The 17,201-nt window shown below is 40.0% G+C and overlaps 1 protein-coding gene across 4 annotated transcripts; it reads left to right on the top strand.

Annotated features, from left to right (window-relative positions):
* Positions 1-896: 896 nt before the first annotated feature.
* On the top strand, positions 897-16,646 carry LOC116618329 (protein-glutamine gamma-glutamyltransferase 4). Of its 4 annotated transcripts, none has more exons than XM_048722622.1 (14): positions 897-1,628; positions 5,258-5,364; positions 6,804-7,037; positions 7,918-8,175; positions 8,581-8,693; positions 9,935-10,036; positions 10,423-10,600; positions 10,905-11,043; positions 11,518-11,624; positions 12,641-12,883; positions 14,173-14,457; positions 14,820-15,025; positions 15,300-15,439; positions 15,830-16,646. In XM_048722622.1, exons 1-14 carry the CDS (start codon positions 1,498-1,500, stop codon positions 15,975-15,977), a joined length of 2,391 nt encoding a protein of 796 aa, XP_048578579.1. In that variant the 5' UTR covers positions 897-1,497; the 3' UTR covers positions 15,978-16,646. The 4 variants fall into 4 exon arrangements, with proteins under 4 accessions (XP_048578579.1, XP_048578577.1, XP_048578580.1 ...); XM_048722620.1 differs by having other exon boundaries at positions 899-1,628; positions 15,297-15,439; XM_048722623.1 differs by lacking the exon at positions 897-1,628 and adding an exon at positions 3,007-3,453 and having other exon boundaries at positions 15,297-15,439.
* The last annotated feature ends 555 nt before the right edge of the window (positions 16,647-17,201 follow it).

Consider the following 17,201-nt stretch of genomic DNA (forward strand, 5'->3'; position numbering starts at 1 on the left):
AATTGTCAAATTTACACTGAATAGATATAGGTACGAATGTTTCAAGAGGTTCCGGTCCAACAAGAAGAGCTCCGCCCTAGTAAAGTCCTAGACACAATTTTTTCAGAATACGAGAGGACACATCGATGGGCCAGCCGGAAAAAGCGTAGTCCACCCTGGGACTCTCTTTGCGCTCGACATTCTGGCTCGCGTTAAAGAGGGTCCAGTATTTATTGCATGCGCATGCGTGAACATGTAGTAGTGTGTGTCCCAGACGTGCTGTTTTCCAGTGGCGTCATGTCGAGCCTATTGCGTTTTAAAATACAGCCCCCCCCCCCATCCGGCTTGAAGGTCCGCTCAGAGCAAATAAAAATATAATAACGTTTGGCTGGAGATATACCGTGCACATCAATATGTCTTTAAAATAACCATAAAAATCTTTTTATAATAATTATCTTTATTAATATCGCTATATGTTAAAAATAAATACAAGATTGATTGCCTAATGTTATAAGGTGTGGAGAGGGGTATACCGGAAATTTGGTCCTCTGAAATGGGAAAAAGAACCAGCCCGCTCTGGCTACGGGCCTGAATTATGATGCATTATAGAAAGGGTTTTTTATTGTGGGGAATCATCACTATTTATCCCTTTTTGACATTCTTCTTTCCTTTTCGAGAAGAGCCTATTTTTGAGAAAACGAGGGTTGTTTTGGTAGTGCGATTTTGAAAACTTTACAGTCCCCGAGACAGATCTCTTGCTGTGCTAGTTGCATTCGTTCTACGGTATGCAAAAATACATATGAAGTGATGCGTCTAGGTTAAATGAGTCACAGGTGAAACTGCATGTGTTCATAGTTGGTAGAGGGAAACCCGGCGAACTTCAAAGAGACATGTTATTGTATTCTTATTTTCGAGTTTACGTGACCATGACCGTACACACGTCGAGCGTACAGTGCAAGAGACTATATGGAGTAAACGAAGAATCGTTGTTTGCATCAATGCCACACCTCGAACCTTAGAAAAATCTTCAGTAATGATTTGACTTGTACAAAAGCTACTATACATGCCATGAAATCTCACCGAGTTTGCTTGATAGAGCTCTACTCACTTTAGCACCTCTTTTAACTTAAAAAATATACATGGATGTATAAAACTAACTTTCTAGGGCTGTAACCAGAGCTCGGGATAAAATGGCTATGAAACACGCAAAGTGATAAAAACAAAAAATAAAAGAAAGTGAATAAAAATGGCAAAGTTTCAAATAAAGCAATACACGATTTGTGCCCGAATACGCGTATTCATCAATCTCGTCCATATGTTTTCTTGTACTGTACTCTTGGTTTGTGCACGTCCGTGATCACATGACAGGGGGGTTCAACATCAGATAGCGCCTATTGTTTGTGTCTTTTGAAGTTCGTCTGGTTTCCTAACCATCTCTAGCCTGCGTAGCGGCTCAGGCTAAACCATCTCCCTCTACTAACTTTGATGGGTTGTCTTTTTTTGTCTAATCTTCACTAAATGGATATGGGTACAAAAGTTTCAAAGGGCTCACGTCCAAAAAGAACAACTCCGCCAATGGAAGGTCCGAGACACAATTCTCGCAGAATATGCGAGGACACATCGATGGGCCAGCCGGAATCAGCCGTGCCGTGAGTTTAAATGGTCACGCTTATTTACTTCAGCTTTCAGACGTTTTCCTCCTAACACATAAAACACTCAGTATTTGGACCTAGGGGGACAAGTAGGTATTATGCACAAAAATCTGAGAAAGAGGGTATCTACTGATCTTTTTTTGTTGGCGCAAATTAATGATTAATAACAAAGGTTTTCTAATGATACACGAATATGTACTTAAATTAAACAGGGACCCGCGGTATAAAAAGCGCAGACCTGGTCCAAGTTGTCATTCTCGCTAGACCAAGACTAGTACAGAACACCGTAAATATCGAAATAGCAGAGCTCTAGATTAACTTTGATCATTTGTAAGCTGAACAGAATGTTTTGCGTACACAAGGGCGAGCTTCTTGGAAGTGGTTCTCTACATCAACTACAACAAAATGTGTGATTGAAAAAAAAAAATTCAAAAACAACGCGCGCTCGTTTGAAATGACGCTATGCTTTAGTGCGCGCATGAAAATAACGAAACCTGAAAACATTTTTGCTTCAAAATACTTTCAAACTGTATTTCTTATATGTCCAGTCACCGGAAAGTATTGAAATTATAGTTCTTTTTTCATTATTAATATTTTAAGACACCAAACTGCACATAATCTTCATGAGTACAACTCTTACCTGGTACGAGTAAACTTGTTAAAAATGCAATGATCCGTAGTCTTTCAAGAGAGGTATAATTTTCAATTATGTAAAGCTAAGGCTAAAGGCGTACGTGCCGAACTTGAAGGGCTGTTTTCCAGTCGGCATACGTCGACCCTATTTCTTTTTTTTATGTGATGCATCTTAGAACGTGGTTTTATCATGGGGAATTATCACTATCTATCCCTTTTTGGCATTTCTCTTTCCTTTTCGAGGAAAGCCTATTTTTGAGAAAACGAGGGTTGTTTTGGTATTGCGATTTCGAAAACTTTAGAGCCCTCGAGATAGATCTCTCGCTGTGTTAGTGGCATTCGTATGCAAATAGACCTATAAAATAAAACGATGTGTTTCTGTTAAATTAGTTTCGTTGTTGTATGAATATTTCAAAAGGTTCAGGACCAAGAAAAAGAGCTCCGCCATCGGAATGTTGTAGACAAAGTTTTGCAGAATATAAGGAACACATCGATGAACCAGCAGAAATTATCTTTGTCGCGAATTAACCTGGTCACGCTCATTTTACTTCAGGTTTAAGACGTTTACCTCCTTACACATAAGATACTCGTTATTTGGCCCTTTGGGACGAAGTAGATATTATCGTTCGGAATTCAAAGGTTTTTTTTACGAGTCACACAAGAGTTCTAAGAAAGAGGGTATCTTTTTGTGGGTGCAAATTAATGGTTAATGACAAAAGTTTTCTAACGATACACGAATTATACTTTACATTAGGCCCCTAAACCTGGCCATACCCTTCATGAGTACAACTTTTAGCTGGTATGACTAACTTTGTTAAGAATGCTACGTTCCGTAATTTGTCAAGGGGTACAATTTTTATTTGCGCAAAGCTAAGACAAAAAGTCGAACAGAACTTGAAACAAATCAATTAATAAGGTGCGCGTCCCAGTCCCCAAGACAGATCTCTTGCTGTGCTAGTTGCATTCGTTCAAGGTATGCAAATAAACGGGATCCAATAGGCGTATAAAATGAAGTGATGCGTTTCGGTCAAATTACATAGTCACAGTGGAACTGCATGCTTTGTTGTATAAATATTTCAAAAGGTTCAAGTCCCAGAAGAAGAGCTCCGCCATCGGAAAGTCCTAGATACAATTTTCGCAGAATATAAGAGAGGAACACATCGATGAGCCAGCCGGAATTTCCCGTGCCGTGAGTTTACCTGGTCACGCTCTTTTTACTTCAGCTTTCAGACGTTAATCTCCTTACACATAAGATACTCGTTTTTAGGACCCTTGGGACGAAGTAGATATTGTCGGTCGGAATTGGAAGGTTTTCTTTATAAGTGACACAAGCCCTGGAAAGAGGGTATATTCTATTGTTGGCGCAAATTAATGGCTAATGACAAACGTTTTCTAACGATACAGGAATAGCCCAAAAACTTCGTCATGACCTTCATGAGTACAACTTTTAGCTGGCATAAGTAACTTCGTTAAGAATGCAATGATCCGTAATCTTTCAAGGGGTACAATTTTTAATTACGCAACGCTAAAAGGCACAAATGGAACGTCGAGCCTATTTCTTTTGTATTTATGAAGGTTTTATGAAGGAAATATAATTATCAATATTCATTCTTTTTCGATATTATCTCTTCCTTTCGGGAAGAATAGGGGTCGCAGTGATTTTATCGGTCTGAATTGAGAGGGTTTATTTTTATGAGTATATACATATAATTCGTAATTAGAGACTAGACTATTCATTTGCGCAAAGCTAAGGCTTAAGGCGTACGTGACCGAACTTGAATAAATCAATTTTAATAACTGCTGTGTTTCTCAGACGTGCTGTTTTCCAGTGGCGGCATACGTCGAGCCTATATTATTTTTATTTATGATGCATTTTAGAACGGGGTTTTATCATGGGGAATTATCACTATCAATCCCTTTTTGGCATTCCTCTTTCCTTTTCGAGAAGAGCTTATTTTTTGAGAATTAGGGTTGTTTTTTAGTAGTACGATTTTGAAAATTTTATTGTCCCAGTCCCAGACATATCTCTTGCTGTGCTAGCGCATTTTGTCTACCGGGTTCTACCGTATGCAAATAAACGATAAAATGAAGTGATGCGTTTCCGTCAGACTGGAACAGTATGCGTTGTTGTTTATTGTCAAATCTTCACTGAATTGATATGGGTACGAATATTTCAAGAGGTTCAGGTCGTAGAAGAAGCGCTCCGCCATCGGAAAGTCCTACACACAATTTTTGCAAAATTTGCGGGAGGGACTCACCAATGAGCCAGCCGGAATTATCCGTGCCGTGAGTTAAGCTGGTCACGCTTCTCTTACTCCTTTACTTCGGCTTTCAGACGTTACTTCCTAACACACAAGATACTCGTTATTTGCACCCTTAGGACGAATTATTGGTCGGAAGTGGGAGGGTTTTCTTTATAATTGACACACAAAGCTCTGAAGAAGTGGGTATCTTCTTTTGTGGGCGCAAATAAATGAGTAATGACAAAAGTTTTCTTACGATAGAGGGAATCATACCTTTAAAGAGGATGATTTAACACTGTTATAAAATGTTGCAATCCGTAAATTTAAGGGCTACAAGTTTTACTTGCGTAAAGATAAGAGTTTCAAAAGTAAGCCAAATTTACAAGGAACCTTCTGGAAATACATATTGTGTTGTTATTAGAGTCACCATAGCGATAATAACATGAACAATAATCTATCATAAGGTTTTTTGCGAAAATACACTATATGCGGTAAACTTTGCAACCTTGGAAATAGAGTTTTATAATATGACCAATAGGAAACCAAACATTAGCACGTACTCAGTAATGAAAGTAAGGGTATGTGAAAAAGTTTTAATTTGATGATTCCTTCAATAGGAAGGTTACCGTTTTTCAGGGGACCAACAGGTTAGGCGCTGACATTTATTTTTACGACCCCCACTCTTACCCATGTATTTCTACAATTGGTTCCAATATTGATTTTAATTTTGTGTATGTGATACTATTTCAGTCCTAGAATAAGGGCCCGGCGGTCTGAGGGGGAGGGGAGATGGGACCCTACTACAGATGAGGAATACCGCGATCGTAATCCTTTGCTGAAAGAAAATACAATTGCTGGTGAGTCTGCTTCACTTGCATGTAATTATATCTAACTTTTTCTTCATATATTCATTCAATTTTAGGTCAACGGGTCCAAAAAGTCAAGTGCTAGTGTTTGTACCATTGAATAGGCTAGGCCAGGTCTGATTGTCTGCCAAATGTGTCCAAAGTCCAGCCCGTCTGACACCATCTTTGTTTCCCAGATTGTGGGAGGGGAGGTGGGGGGGGAAGGGGAGGGGTGTAAAATGCCCTTTTTACTTAACAGTTGCTGTATTTATTTTTTCCAGGGGTGGGTTGGAAATTCCAGAGGGGTGGGGGGTCTTACCTCTGACCTCCTCAATGGGGGAGGGGGGGGGGTATGGGTATTTTCTGGAACTACACATTGCCTGCTTACTCTCCGGCTGAGCATTTGATTTCCCTATTTCCTGCTCTATGTTTGATATGCTTACTTGCCTGCTAAACATTTCTTTTGCCCTCTTTCCTGCTTATATAATAGAGACCTTAATTATACAAAAATGTAGAACGTCGTGGACGTTGGATTTACGCGCGCGTCGTCCCAACGCCCCAACTACGCTTTCAACTACGCGGCTCGCCCCCTGTTCACGTCGTTGACAACGTAGTTGGAACGGTTGCACGGCGCTCTCGCAAATCCAACATCCGCGGCGTTCTACAATTTTGTGTGCCCAAGGTTCCAAACGGGGTTTTCCTGCTTGCTGCTTTTAATTAAAATTCCCTGCTTAACATCGGATTTCCTTGCGTTCCTGCTTAGCATTCTTTCTGTGGCTTAAACCCTAATCACAGTAACAGCAATGCCTGGTACACACTAGTGACATACTAACATAAAACATAGGAACGCGCACTCTGTTAAGCACGACATAACGACATGGACATAATGACATCAAAGAAAAAAAAAAAATTCTCCTATGTCGTTATGTCCATGTCGTCATGTCAGGCTTATGTCGAAATATTTAACCATTCACACTTGAACATACGAAGATAAGAGTGCGCGCCTATGTCGTTATGTCACTAGTGTGCACCAGGCATATAAGCAACAATGCTAGCGCTTTATATTAAGAGTTGCTGTGTCAAAGTTCTTCAATAGTTCCTTGCCTTTTGCATTATGTATTCAGTTAAATGAGGACACCCTTCAGTAACAGACCCGGCGAAACCTAGATTTTCGTAGGGTTTCTTTAGGAACTCACCTGGTTCGAAATTTCCACCGGGTCAGCTAATTCTTATTTACCGCCGGTCACTGAACTTACTCGTCGAGTTATCAAAAAACTGTTCGGGTTGATTAAGAATTTCACCGGGTGCCGGGGAGGCTAAAAGCTCGTCGGGTAGGGCGAAAATTTCCGTCGGGTCGGGTATCGCCGGGATTGTTACAGAGGGGTGTGGCAGGCGAATCCAGCAATTCTGACCATGCTGAAACTCCTAACATTTGACGTTTGCTGTCACAGGCCTCCAGCTGCAACCGAAAGAAGTCGACTATCACTTGGAAATAAATCACAAGAACCACAATACAACCAAATATCCAAAACACCCTCGAAATCCCGAGTTGACTGAAAATGAAAATAAAAATGACATCGGAGGGCTGTTGATTGTCAGAAGAGGGCAGACATTTGACTTGACTATTTTGTTTGACCGCGCCTACGATCCCGAAAATGATCAGATAACTTTGGATCTAGCCACAGGTGACTCACTAGTATGGTTTAATAGTAATATACGATTTTCGAATATGTCAGTAGTACCAGGGGCGGATACAGGGAGGGGGGGTGGATTGTTTGGATATCCACCCCCCCCCCCCCCCCCTTTTTGAACAAAAGAACAAATTAAAAATCCACTTTGTTTGAAAAAAAAACTACGGAGAATGTAATGTCCATGTGCCATCGCCTGCTTGACTTTGCTGAAACGACAAATTCAGTTCAGCTTGAAGTATTGTTAGATCTATGTGACCTACCAAGAGCCACTGGATCAGTTATAAGCCGTCTATCCGGCCATTATCCACCCCCTTTTTTGAAATCCTGGATCCGCCCCTGGTTACGAAGAAGAGAGCGACCTTAAGCAAAGACGGCTAAGACAATGAGATGAAAGTGTTCCTATGACTTGCGCACAATTCTAGACTATTATCAATGGAAGAATCGTGCCCCCCCTCCTCTTGCTACGGTTCTGATGATGATGGTGGTGATGATGATGATGGCAGTATGTTGATTATATTGATTTTAAGGATTATGATGATGAAATAGAGAAGATAATGATAATGGTGATTACATTGATTATAATGATTATGATGATGAAATAGAGATAATGGTTATCGTGATTACATTGATTTGAATGATTTAGATGAGATAGGAGAAGATAATGATAGTGGTGATTACATTGATTATAATGATTATGATGATGAAATAGAGAAGATAAAGATAATTGTGATTACATTGATTAAAATGATTTAGATGAGATAGTATAAGATAATGATAGTGGTGATTACATTGATTATAATGATTACGATGAAATAGAGAAGATGATGACAAGGATAATGATAAGATGAACCTTATCAAAATACACTTTTCCCAGGGACTCGCCCAGACCAAAGCAAAGGCACTTTGCTGCGACTGAGGGACAGCACCGAGACAGCTCCGTGGTCATGGGGTATGCAAATCACACGCGTGGACGGTGACCGAGTGAGCATGCAAGTAACATCGCCAGCGGATGCTGCAATAGGGAGATATGAGCTTCTGGTGGAGACAGAACTGAAAGACCCAAAACCAGATGGCGAGCTGAAGCGCAAAAAGTTTAAAGACATCATCGTGCTTTTCAATGCTTGGTGCAAAGGTATGTAGTATTACTATTACATGAAAATCGCCAAATAATATCTTCACAAACCATCGTTTACGGCATTTATTTTTTATAAAAACGACGATAACAAGAGATCTTTAGCTGACGGGTAAAAAAAGATGTGGGCAAAAATCCTTTTTCCTTTTTGAATTTTATTTATGCCTGTTTCACCAGAGATGTACAGCAGCCTGCTCACAAGGCCTTACGTAACTGGCTAGATCACCTCATTATGTTCTATTGTATTGCCGTTCTACTGTTTTATCCCATTAGTTATTTGTCTGTGGTGCATCAATCCAATAGTCAGTCTGTGGTGCATAAATCCAATGATTGATGCACCACTGAGAGCTGCTTCACGACCCTGTTTCACACCATCTATATATTTTAAGTTTTCTTGTCTGGCAGATGATGCCGTCTACATGGAGGATCAGTCTCACAGAGAGGAGTATGTCCTAAACGACTACGGCCGCATTTGGGTTGGACATTGGTCGAATTCACGACCTTGGAAATTCGGACAAGTAAGAGGATTTTCTCTCGTTTTTTCGTAATGTGGTATAGACATTGCATGCAAAACCTTGATATTTCGGACAAGTAAGAGAGGATTTTCACTCGTTTTATCATATTGTGGTATAGACATTGCAGAGGAACCTTGATATTTTGGACAGGTTAGAGTGCCTTTTCACTTGTTTTATCATATTGTGGTATAGACATTGCAGAAGAACCTTGATATTTCAGACAAGTAAGAGAGGATTTTCACCCGTTTTATCATAATGTGGTATAGACATTGCTTGAAAAACCTTGATATTTCGAACAAGAAAGAGAGGATTTTCAACCGTTTTACCATAATGTGGTATAGACTTGTATGAAGAACCTTTGATATTTCGGACAGGTTAGAGTGCCTTTTCACTAGTTTTATCATAATGTCGTGTAGACTTGCATGAAGAATCTTGATATTTCGAACAAGTAAGAGAGGATTTTCGACCGTTTTATCATAATGTGGTTTAGACATTGCATGAAGAACCTTGATATTTCGGACAAGTAAGAGAGGATTTTCACCCGTTTTATCATAATGTGGTATAGACATTGCATGAAAAACCTTGATATTTCGAACAAGAAAGAGAGGATTTTCAACTGTTTTACCATAATGTGGTATAGACTTGTATGAAGAACCTTTGATATTTCGGACAGGTTAGAGTGCCTTATCACTAGTTTTATCATAATGTGGTTTATACATTGCATGAAGAATCTTGTTCTTTCGGACTGGTGTCGACAGACATTTCATTCAAGACCTTGGTAACACGACCACTCCTCGTACATAACAAGGCCCCGGGCTGGTTATTTTGGGTAAGCCCCTATTTTCTCCTATCGGATTTGCTAAAATACAAGCAAAAATATACGTTCTGACACCCAGGGGGCGGTGTTTTGGCCCGTTTAGGAGCTTTGAATGGCCATCGTAGCATGCTTGTAGGGTGGATATTGAAATTCATTGTGATTAAAACTGATTTTTAAGGCTGTTTTTCAATAGTACGCAAGCGTAAGCTCAACACAAGTGAGAATTGGTCAAACACAAACGCAAGAAAATCAAGTAGTTGCATTCTCTTGCGCTTACGTTCCAGTGAGAATCGGAAAATTACGTGCGCTGCGCACATCTCATTTGCATAGAGTTTCATTGCCTACAGCGTCACGCGTCACGCGTCACGCAAGTCGGACGGACGAGCTTTAATTTATTTTCATTGCTGTCACTTTTTTTGTTTTTTAGTTTGAAGCTGTGTCACTTGAAACCGCGCTTAAACTGCTTGACAATTTGAATGGTGACGCTCGCCGCATTCCAAAGGAAGTTTGCAGAAGAGTGTCACAGATGGTGAGTTCCTTGAGTTATATTAGAGCTAAGTTTTCCCCCAAATCACTTTAAATGGCGTCACGTCATCCTAATTACCCCCAGGAATCCCAGGTACCTCTGTTAAGCGTCCACTTTCAAAAGTCCTGAAATATTGGCCACTATTCTATACCTTGATGGCCACCGCCATCAGCTGAAAATAGCTTTGTTACTATTTTCACTTCTAAAGACAAATTTTGTGATGAAATTTCGAAATATCCATCTAAAACAAAATTAAACACCTTCCTTTACCAAATTCAATCGAGAATAGAATATTTTAGCTTCCCCGAATCAGCCTATAGAGGGGGATGTTTTCACATACTAAGTATTTCTCTTTTTCTCTATCGACACACGGAAATTTTCATGTTTAGGTGAACAGTAACGACGAGGACGGAGGCATTCTGGAAGGGAGATGGGCTGAAGAATACCCAGATGGCACATTTCCCTGGACATGGACAGGGAGTGTAAAAATCTTGGAAGAATATGCGCGAAAAAATTCCACAGTTAAATACGGGCAGTGCTGGGTCTTCTCGGGTGTTGTTACCACGTGTGAGTAAAGCGCCATAGTCCAGACGAGCGGGCGTTTTATTCATGCGCCTGGAATTTTTACTTGACACAGATACTAAAATATGTTCGAGCATAGCTTAGATAATAGCGTCGTGTCTCATTCTACAGTAGGTCGAGCGCTTGGTAATACCCCCTCTCCCCCTGATGAATGGGTAGCCTGTGTTATGCACTAATATCAATGTTTCATTTCTCTGTAGTGAGTCGAGCGCTTGGTAATACCCCCTCTCCCCCTGATGAATGGGCAGCCTGTGTTATGCACTAATATCAATGTTTCATTTTTATGTAGTGAGTCGCGCGCTTGGTATTCCAACTCGCAGCGTCACGAACTTCGATTCTGCTCACGATACGGATGGTAGTCTGACTATCGATACTCACTTTGATGAGGAGGGTGAACCAATAGCTCTCCTGAACAGTGATTCAAACTGGTTTGTGTTTTAATTCCCCTTCAGACGTGGGTTACAAAGGTGTTGTCAAGAGATCAACCATCTGATCCCTCACGGTCTTCCCGGTGACGCGTGTTCCATCTGATCCCTCGCGGTCTTCCCTATGACGCGTGTTTCCACAACTCTTTTCCAAAATTTCCGTCCCTGAATACACAATGGGGTGCGCGCGCATCCACGTGGCGGCCAAACCGTGTGCCATTTTTCATTAAGGAATCTTAAAATACTATGATTTTTCCGTATGAACCTACGACGGCGCACCCCTCTCAGCCAATCCTGGATACACAACATAAAAACATAAAAACATGAACATAAGCGTCTGCAATAGCGAGGTTTTCCAAAAGTCTATTTCCGCAGCTCTTGTGAGACGACTTACTGGACAATTTCTAAAGCCTTAAAAAAATTGAAATGATATCCAGGTGGGGCTATGTTGATCAGTGCATTTAACTTTGTTTATAGGAATTATCATGTGTGGAACGAGTCGTACTTTTCGAGACCTGACTTACCGGCCGCTGAATTTAGTGGATGGCAGGCTTACGATGCCACCCCACAGGAGCGCAGTGATGGTAAGTAAATCACTCTTCTTCTCCCTATGCGTTCCTTTAGTGTTCGGGGTTCTACTTGTACTTGAACTTCAGAAGGCCAATCACGCCGCCGTTTGATGCTCCCGCTCAAGCGAGTAACCAAGAAATTTCCTAACAAATATTGTCAATAACATATTACACTTCATTCGTAGATTGTTATTTTGAAGTTTCATTGCGAATAAACCGCTGCATTTCAATGATAAACAATAACAAAGAAGGGGGTGATCGACATTCTTTAATCCTCCTGCCGGAATGTAATTCAATCTACAGTAAAAGCGTTTCAAATGTTATATCTCTAAAGCATAAAATATAACTTAACGGCGATTTTTCCCCACAATGCTTAGTCATTTAGCCTATTTGAAAAGTGACACGTTGCTCTTTGTATTGATGTGTGTGACAGGGATATTTCGATGTGTGTGACAGGGATATTTCGATGTGTGTGACAGGGATATTTCGATGTGTGTGACAGGGATATTTCGATGTGTGTGACAGGGATATTTCGATATGTGTGACAGGGATATTTCGATGTGTGTGACAGGGATATTTCGATGTGTGTGACAGGGATATTTCGATGTGTATGACAGGGATATTTCGATATGTGTGACAGGGATATTTCGATGTGTGTGACAGGGATATTTCGATGTGTGTGACAGGGATATTTCGATGTGTGTGACAGGGATATTTCGATGTGTGTGACAGGGATATTTCGATGTGTGTGACAGGGATATTTCGATGTGTGTGACAGGGATATTTCGATATGTGTGACAGGGATATTTCGATGTGTGTGACAGGGATATTTCGATGTGTGTGACAGGGATATTTCGATGTGTGTGACAGGGATATTTCGATATGTGTGACAGAGATATTTCGATGTGTGTGACAGGGATATTTCGATGTGTGTGACAGGGATATTTCGATGTGTGTGACAGGGATATTTCGATGTGTGTGACAGGGATATTTCGATGTGTGTGACAGGGATATTTTGATGTGTGTGACAGGGATATTTCGATGCGGTCCTTGTCCCCTAACTGCTGTCAAGAACGGTGACGTGCACATACCGCACGATACAGGTTTTGTATTTGCGGAGGTGAATGGAGACAGATGTTATTGGATGGTATATGAAAATGGCCACAAGGAATTAATAAATGTCCAAAAAGAGGTTTTCGGCACGAACATCAGCACGAAGGCAGTTGGTAGCAACGAGAGGGAGGACATTACTGAGCTCTACAAGCACAAAGAGGGTAAGGGGGTTAGAGGGTGCTGAAACTCCCAGAAAAAAAATAATGATAATTCAAGGCCAGCTACGGGTATGTTGTAGTATATATTTTACGGTATCGCTCTTATATGTTATAACACTGCAATGTTATGCGTTATAGCATTTTTTGAAATGCTATGACACATTATATATTTTAAAATAAACAAATTATGTTTATCCTAACCCTATTCAGACCGGGTTTTTTGGGGCTTCCTCTGACCAGGTCGGGGGGGGGGGGGGGGGGGTGGTGCTCTTTCGGACCCCCATCCGCAATTTTTGAACCATTGGAGCTATTATCTATTATGACCCAAGTAAGTTATCATAATCAGTTTGTATTAAAAATGCGACCGATATTCTTCAAAATTGCCAGTGAACAGAAGTGAACAGAAACGGGCAATATTTCTGGATTTTTTTTTATATGTATTTCTGTATGTCATTTTTTTGATAATCTTGCAGTAGACATATATTATTAGTGACACTGTTTCTATGACAACAATATATGACACCTGTGACGTCATTGATTGGCATGGTACCCTTAATATAGCATAAGTTTGCGAATGGACTCTTAATTAAAGTAATAATTTAAAAGGATTTTGCCAAATTTAGTTGTTAGTTTAAAAAACAGTGTTTTTTTAGCTAATTCTGTGACATCAGCATACGCCATCTTGGATCCGCAATCTTGGATTTAATGAAAGTTATTTATTTTAATCAATAAAAACTGGATGGCAAAATCTGAAGCTTTTTGACAATATTTAATATTCGTTTTAAGTTGTATTAATGATTTCAGGTGGATATGAATGTTCTTTTTTTGCTATTTTTACAAGCACTATTTCGAGATGGTCAAAAATTGACAAAAAAAACACCACCCCTCCCCCTGAAATAGAGATGTAATTTTTTTTTGTGTTTTTGCAAAACTTTGTATAGAATGGTTGATATGACATGGAATTACGTTGAGGCGTTTTGCCTTATTTTCATGTCTCAAAACTTGGTTGCTATGGTTACCAGGGTACACACATCAAATTTTTGTTTACAACAAACTTCTCCCGGATAAATTTTAGGAAAAGTCATCAAATTTCAATGCTCTAGCCCTACTAGTTCAAAAGTTATTACAGATCAAAGGTGCTGGGGGCCTCAAAAGCTTCCCCCCCCCGGTCTGAATAGGGTTAAAACATCGCCATTATTTTCCTTTTGCATAAAACACTTTTATCTTGCCGGCCAAGTAGATCCAAAAAGCCCTAATAGTCGAAATACTGTTTTGTGTTTCAATAACCGCAGGGAGCCCAGAAGAGCGCAAAGCCGTTGAACGCGCCTTGAGGGCGCGAGGACAACATGATTATCCTTCTATTGTAAAACCCAAAGATGTCACCTTTAGCTATGAAGTGCAAAGTGATGTTGTTATTGGCAGTGACTTCTATGTCATAGTCAAAGCTAATAACAAGGGCAGTGAGAAACGATCTGTGGATATCTCCATAACGGTCAAGTCGGCAATGTACACGGGAAGAAATACGCATGACGTCGCCAAGCTCCTCCGTCAGCGCGTAGAGCTGGAGCCTAACCATCGTAAGGAAACGTTTGTTGATGCTCTCAAAATCTCCTTATATGGGCAGATGTATTACCTTATTAGAAGGGGCCTTACAACAGGTAACCCAGGCTCTATCAATAAGTAATTTGAACCGACCGGCTCATTGAACGTTGACAGAGAGAACATAAGGAACCGGTCGGTTCAAAATACTCATTGACAGAGCCTGGGCTACCTGTGGTCTTTCGCAACGACGACAGCGACGGCAAAAACAACATGTCACAAAATACAACAATCTTAAACAAGTTTCAATAAAATAAGCTCTATAGTTTTAAAGAAGAATGATCAGCCGAGAACCCTATTACTACCATAGCGAACAATGAATATCTATAACTCTTTATAGCCTACATGCCGGATAAAGAAATCCAACTGATTGTAAAGGCCCAGGACTACGTCACGCAAGATCGGATGCTAGATGACGAGTTCTTGATCTACTTCCACAGCGAAGTCCATCCCCCAAGTAACGATAGCGCTGACGCTAGTTCTACTTCTTATGCGCGTGGGCATATGGAGACAGTTGTTCTGACAATGCCGGAACTGCAACAAAAGGTATCATAACACAGGGAGCGTGTCCCCCAGCGGAGGCGTGGCCGTGCCTCACAATATTTTCTTAATGTCTCTTTATTGTGCCCCCCCCCCCCCCCCCTCCCAACAAAAATCTTTCGTGGCCTGCTACGGCTCTGTATTATTATAATTATAATTATATTATAATTATTATTATTATTATTATTATTATTATTATTATTATTATTATTATTATTATTATTATTATTATTGTTATTATTATTATTGTTATTATTATTGTTATTATTATTTTTAGCAGAATGAAGTGTATCATAAGGTGGATGAAGATTTCGAAGTGGAGTTCTTCTTCGTCAATCCCTTACCCATTCCGCTGACCGGCATCTGTTTCCAATTGGACTGCAAAGACCTTACACCAGGCGAGCTGACCAGGAAACTCGAGTAAGCACGTGATCTAACGCCATACCTACCACATTCTTTATTCTTAGTACAGAGTACAGCCAAATTCGTTGTTGCGCGACCTCGACCTCGACAATTTTCTTGTCTCGTTTAGGAATAGCGCGTTGTCTGACACACGCGGTTTCTCTGGTTTTGATTGTTTGGTTTGATTGAATGCGCGCTATTCCCAAGCGAAGAAAGGAATTCCGGGAGATCGCACAACTACGAATTTGGCTAGTACAAACAGCGTCGGTCGTTTTTCCATTCGCTGCAGCAGCGGATCTGGGGGGGGGGGGTGAGGGTTTAGGGATCTTAACCTCCCCCCCCCTTGTGCTACCAGAAAGCCAGATGGTATATTGACTAATGTGAGCGCTTTTTTGTGACATATTCCAGATCTCCTGTTCAGCCCAACGAGAAAGCCTCAATTCTCGTTACCTTCAAGAGCATCAAAAAAGGAACGAAGGAAGTAGACGTTACCGTCACAACCGATCAAATTTCGGAATTCGATAAATTATTCTATCAATTCATAAGGTCTTCTTAGCTCAAACAATACTTTAATTGTAACAAATGGCACAAATAACATATAATCTGGGTTTTCAAATTTAGCTATCGCCTCGTAGATTCGCATACAAAGTCACACAATAACACGACTAACAATTCTTAGAACGGCAAAGTTTAGACCAACACGTAAAATATGCACGGGCAAGCAAAATAGTACAAAGCTCGATCTCATTAGTGTGTCAATAATAGTCGAAATCCTAAGAAGGCGGAAAATGCTTTACAGCGATTTTCAATAAACTTCGAACTGGCAAACTGGTTAGGTTTCCAAACAACATTTGCTGCTTTTTGATTGGTTAGTGCCTTACATCAAGAGGCGCTAGAAGCCAATAAAAACTCTTCAAAGAGTGTGAATGACAGAGGCTATAATGTGATTGGACATTGTCCGTGAGAGCTCGCAGAATATTGTAACCGTTAGTAATCTTTTACATTCCAGTGTTCATCATGTGATAGATCGATAAATCTATCACTTTATTTAAGTAGTTCATAGCTGACAGCAAGAAGATACCAAGAGTTTTTAAAAATTGGATATCACAATGTTTTATACTGAGCACCTTGTGCAGTTGTTGTCGTTTTGCCATTCAGTGAAAATAGTTACTTAGCCAAGTTACAATGTACACAGTTACCCATGCAATAAAAGATAAAAACCCCACATACGTCTAATTTTCAGTTGAGGCTGAGCATTTTAAGGCTGAATATGTTCTTAACAATGTTCTTAAATTTTAGTGTATATAAAAATATAATACCCAATGAATTATTCGGAAGAGAATTACACTAATGATATCTATAGCAATAATAAGGTTGTTACTATGAGCACAATTTGATTCTGGATTTTAGAACACATCAGGACTAAAAATAAATTTCTACTATCTATGTGAGCCTCGGCATGTTCTTATCATGTTCTTAAAATTTGATGAAATCTCAAGCTGGACGTTCTTATAAAAAAAGGTTCTTATAAAAAAATAGTTTATGTGGTCAAACCCACTTGAATCGATTTCTTGGAAATATCGAAAAGTTAATTAGAAATTGGCACTCGATTTTCTAAGGAACCGATTCGGTGCTTCTACAGTTTTTCGGAATGTGCAAACTAGAAGATTATATTCGTGACAGATCAAACGATCGCACTCTTTGAAAAGGCTTCTAAACGGGATTCAATTTGAACGAATATTTTAAAACAATTAGAGGGCTTTAACCTGAAAAGCAAAAT

The sequence above is a fragment of the Nematostella vectensis genome, chromosome 15 (genome assembly GCF_932526225.1).
Source record: "Nematostella vectensis chromosome 15, jaNemVect1.1, whole genome shotgun sequence".
Taxonomy (NCBI): Eukaryota; Metazoa; Cnidaria; class Anthozoa; order Actiniaria; family Edwardsiidae; genus Nematostella; species Nematostella vectensis.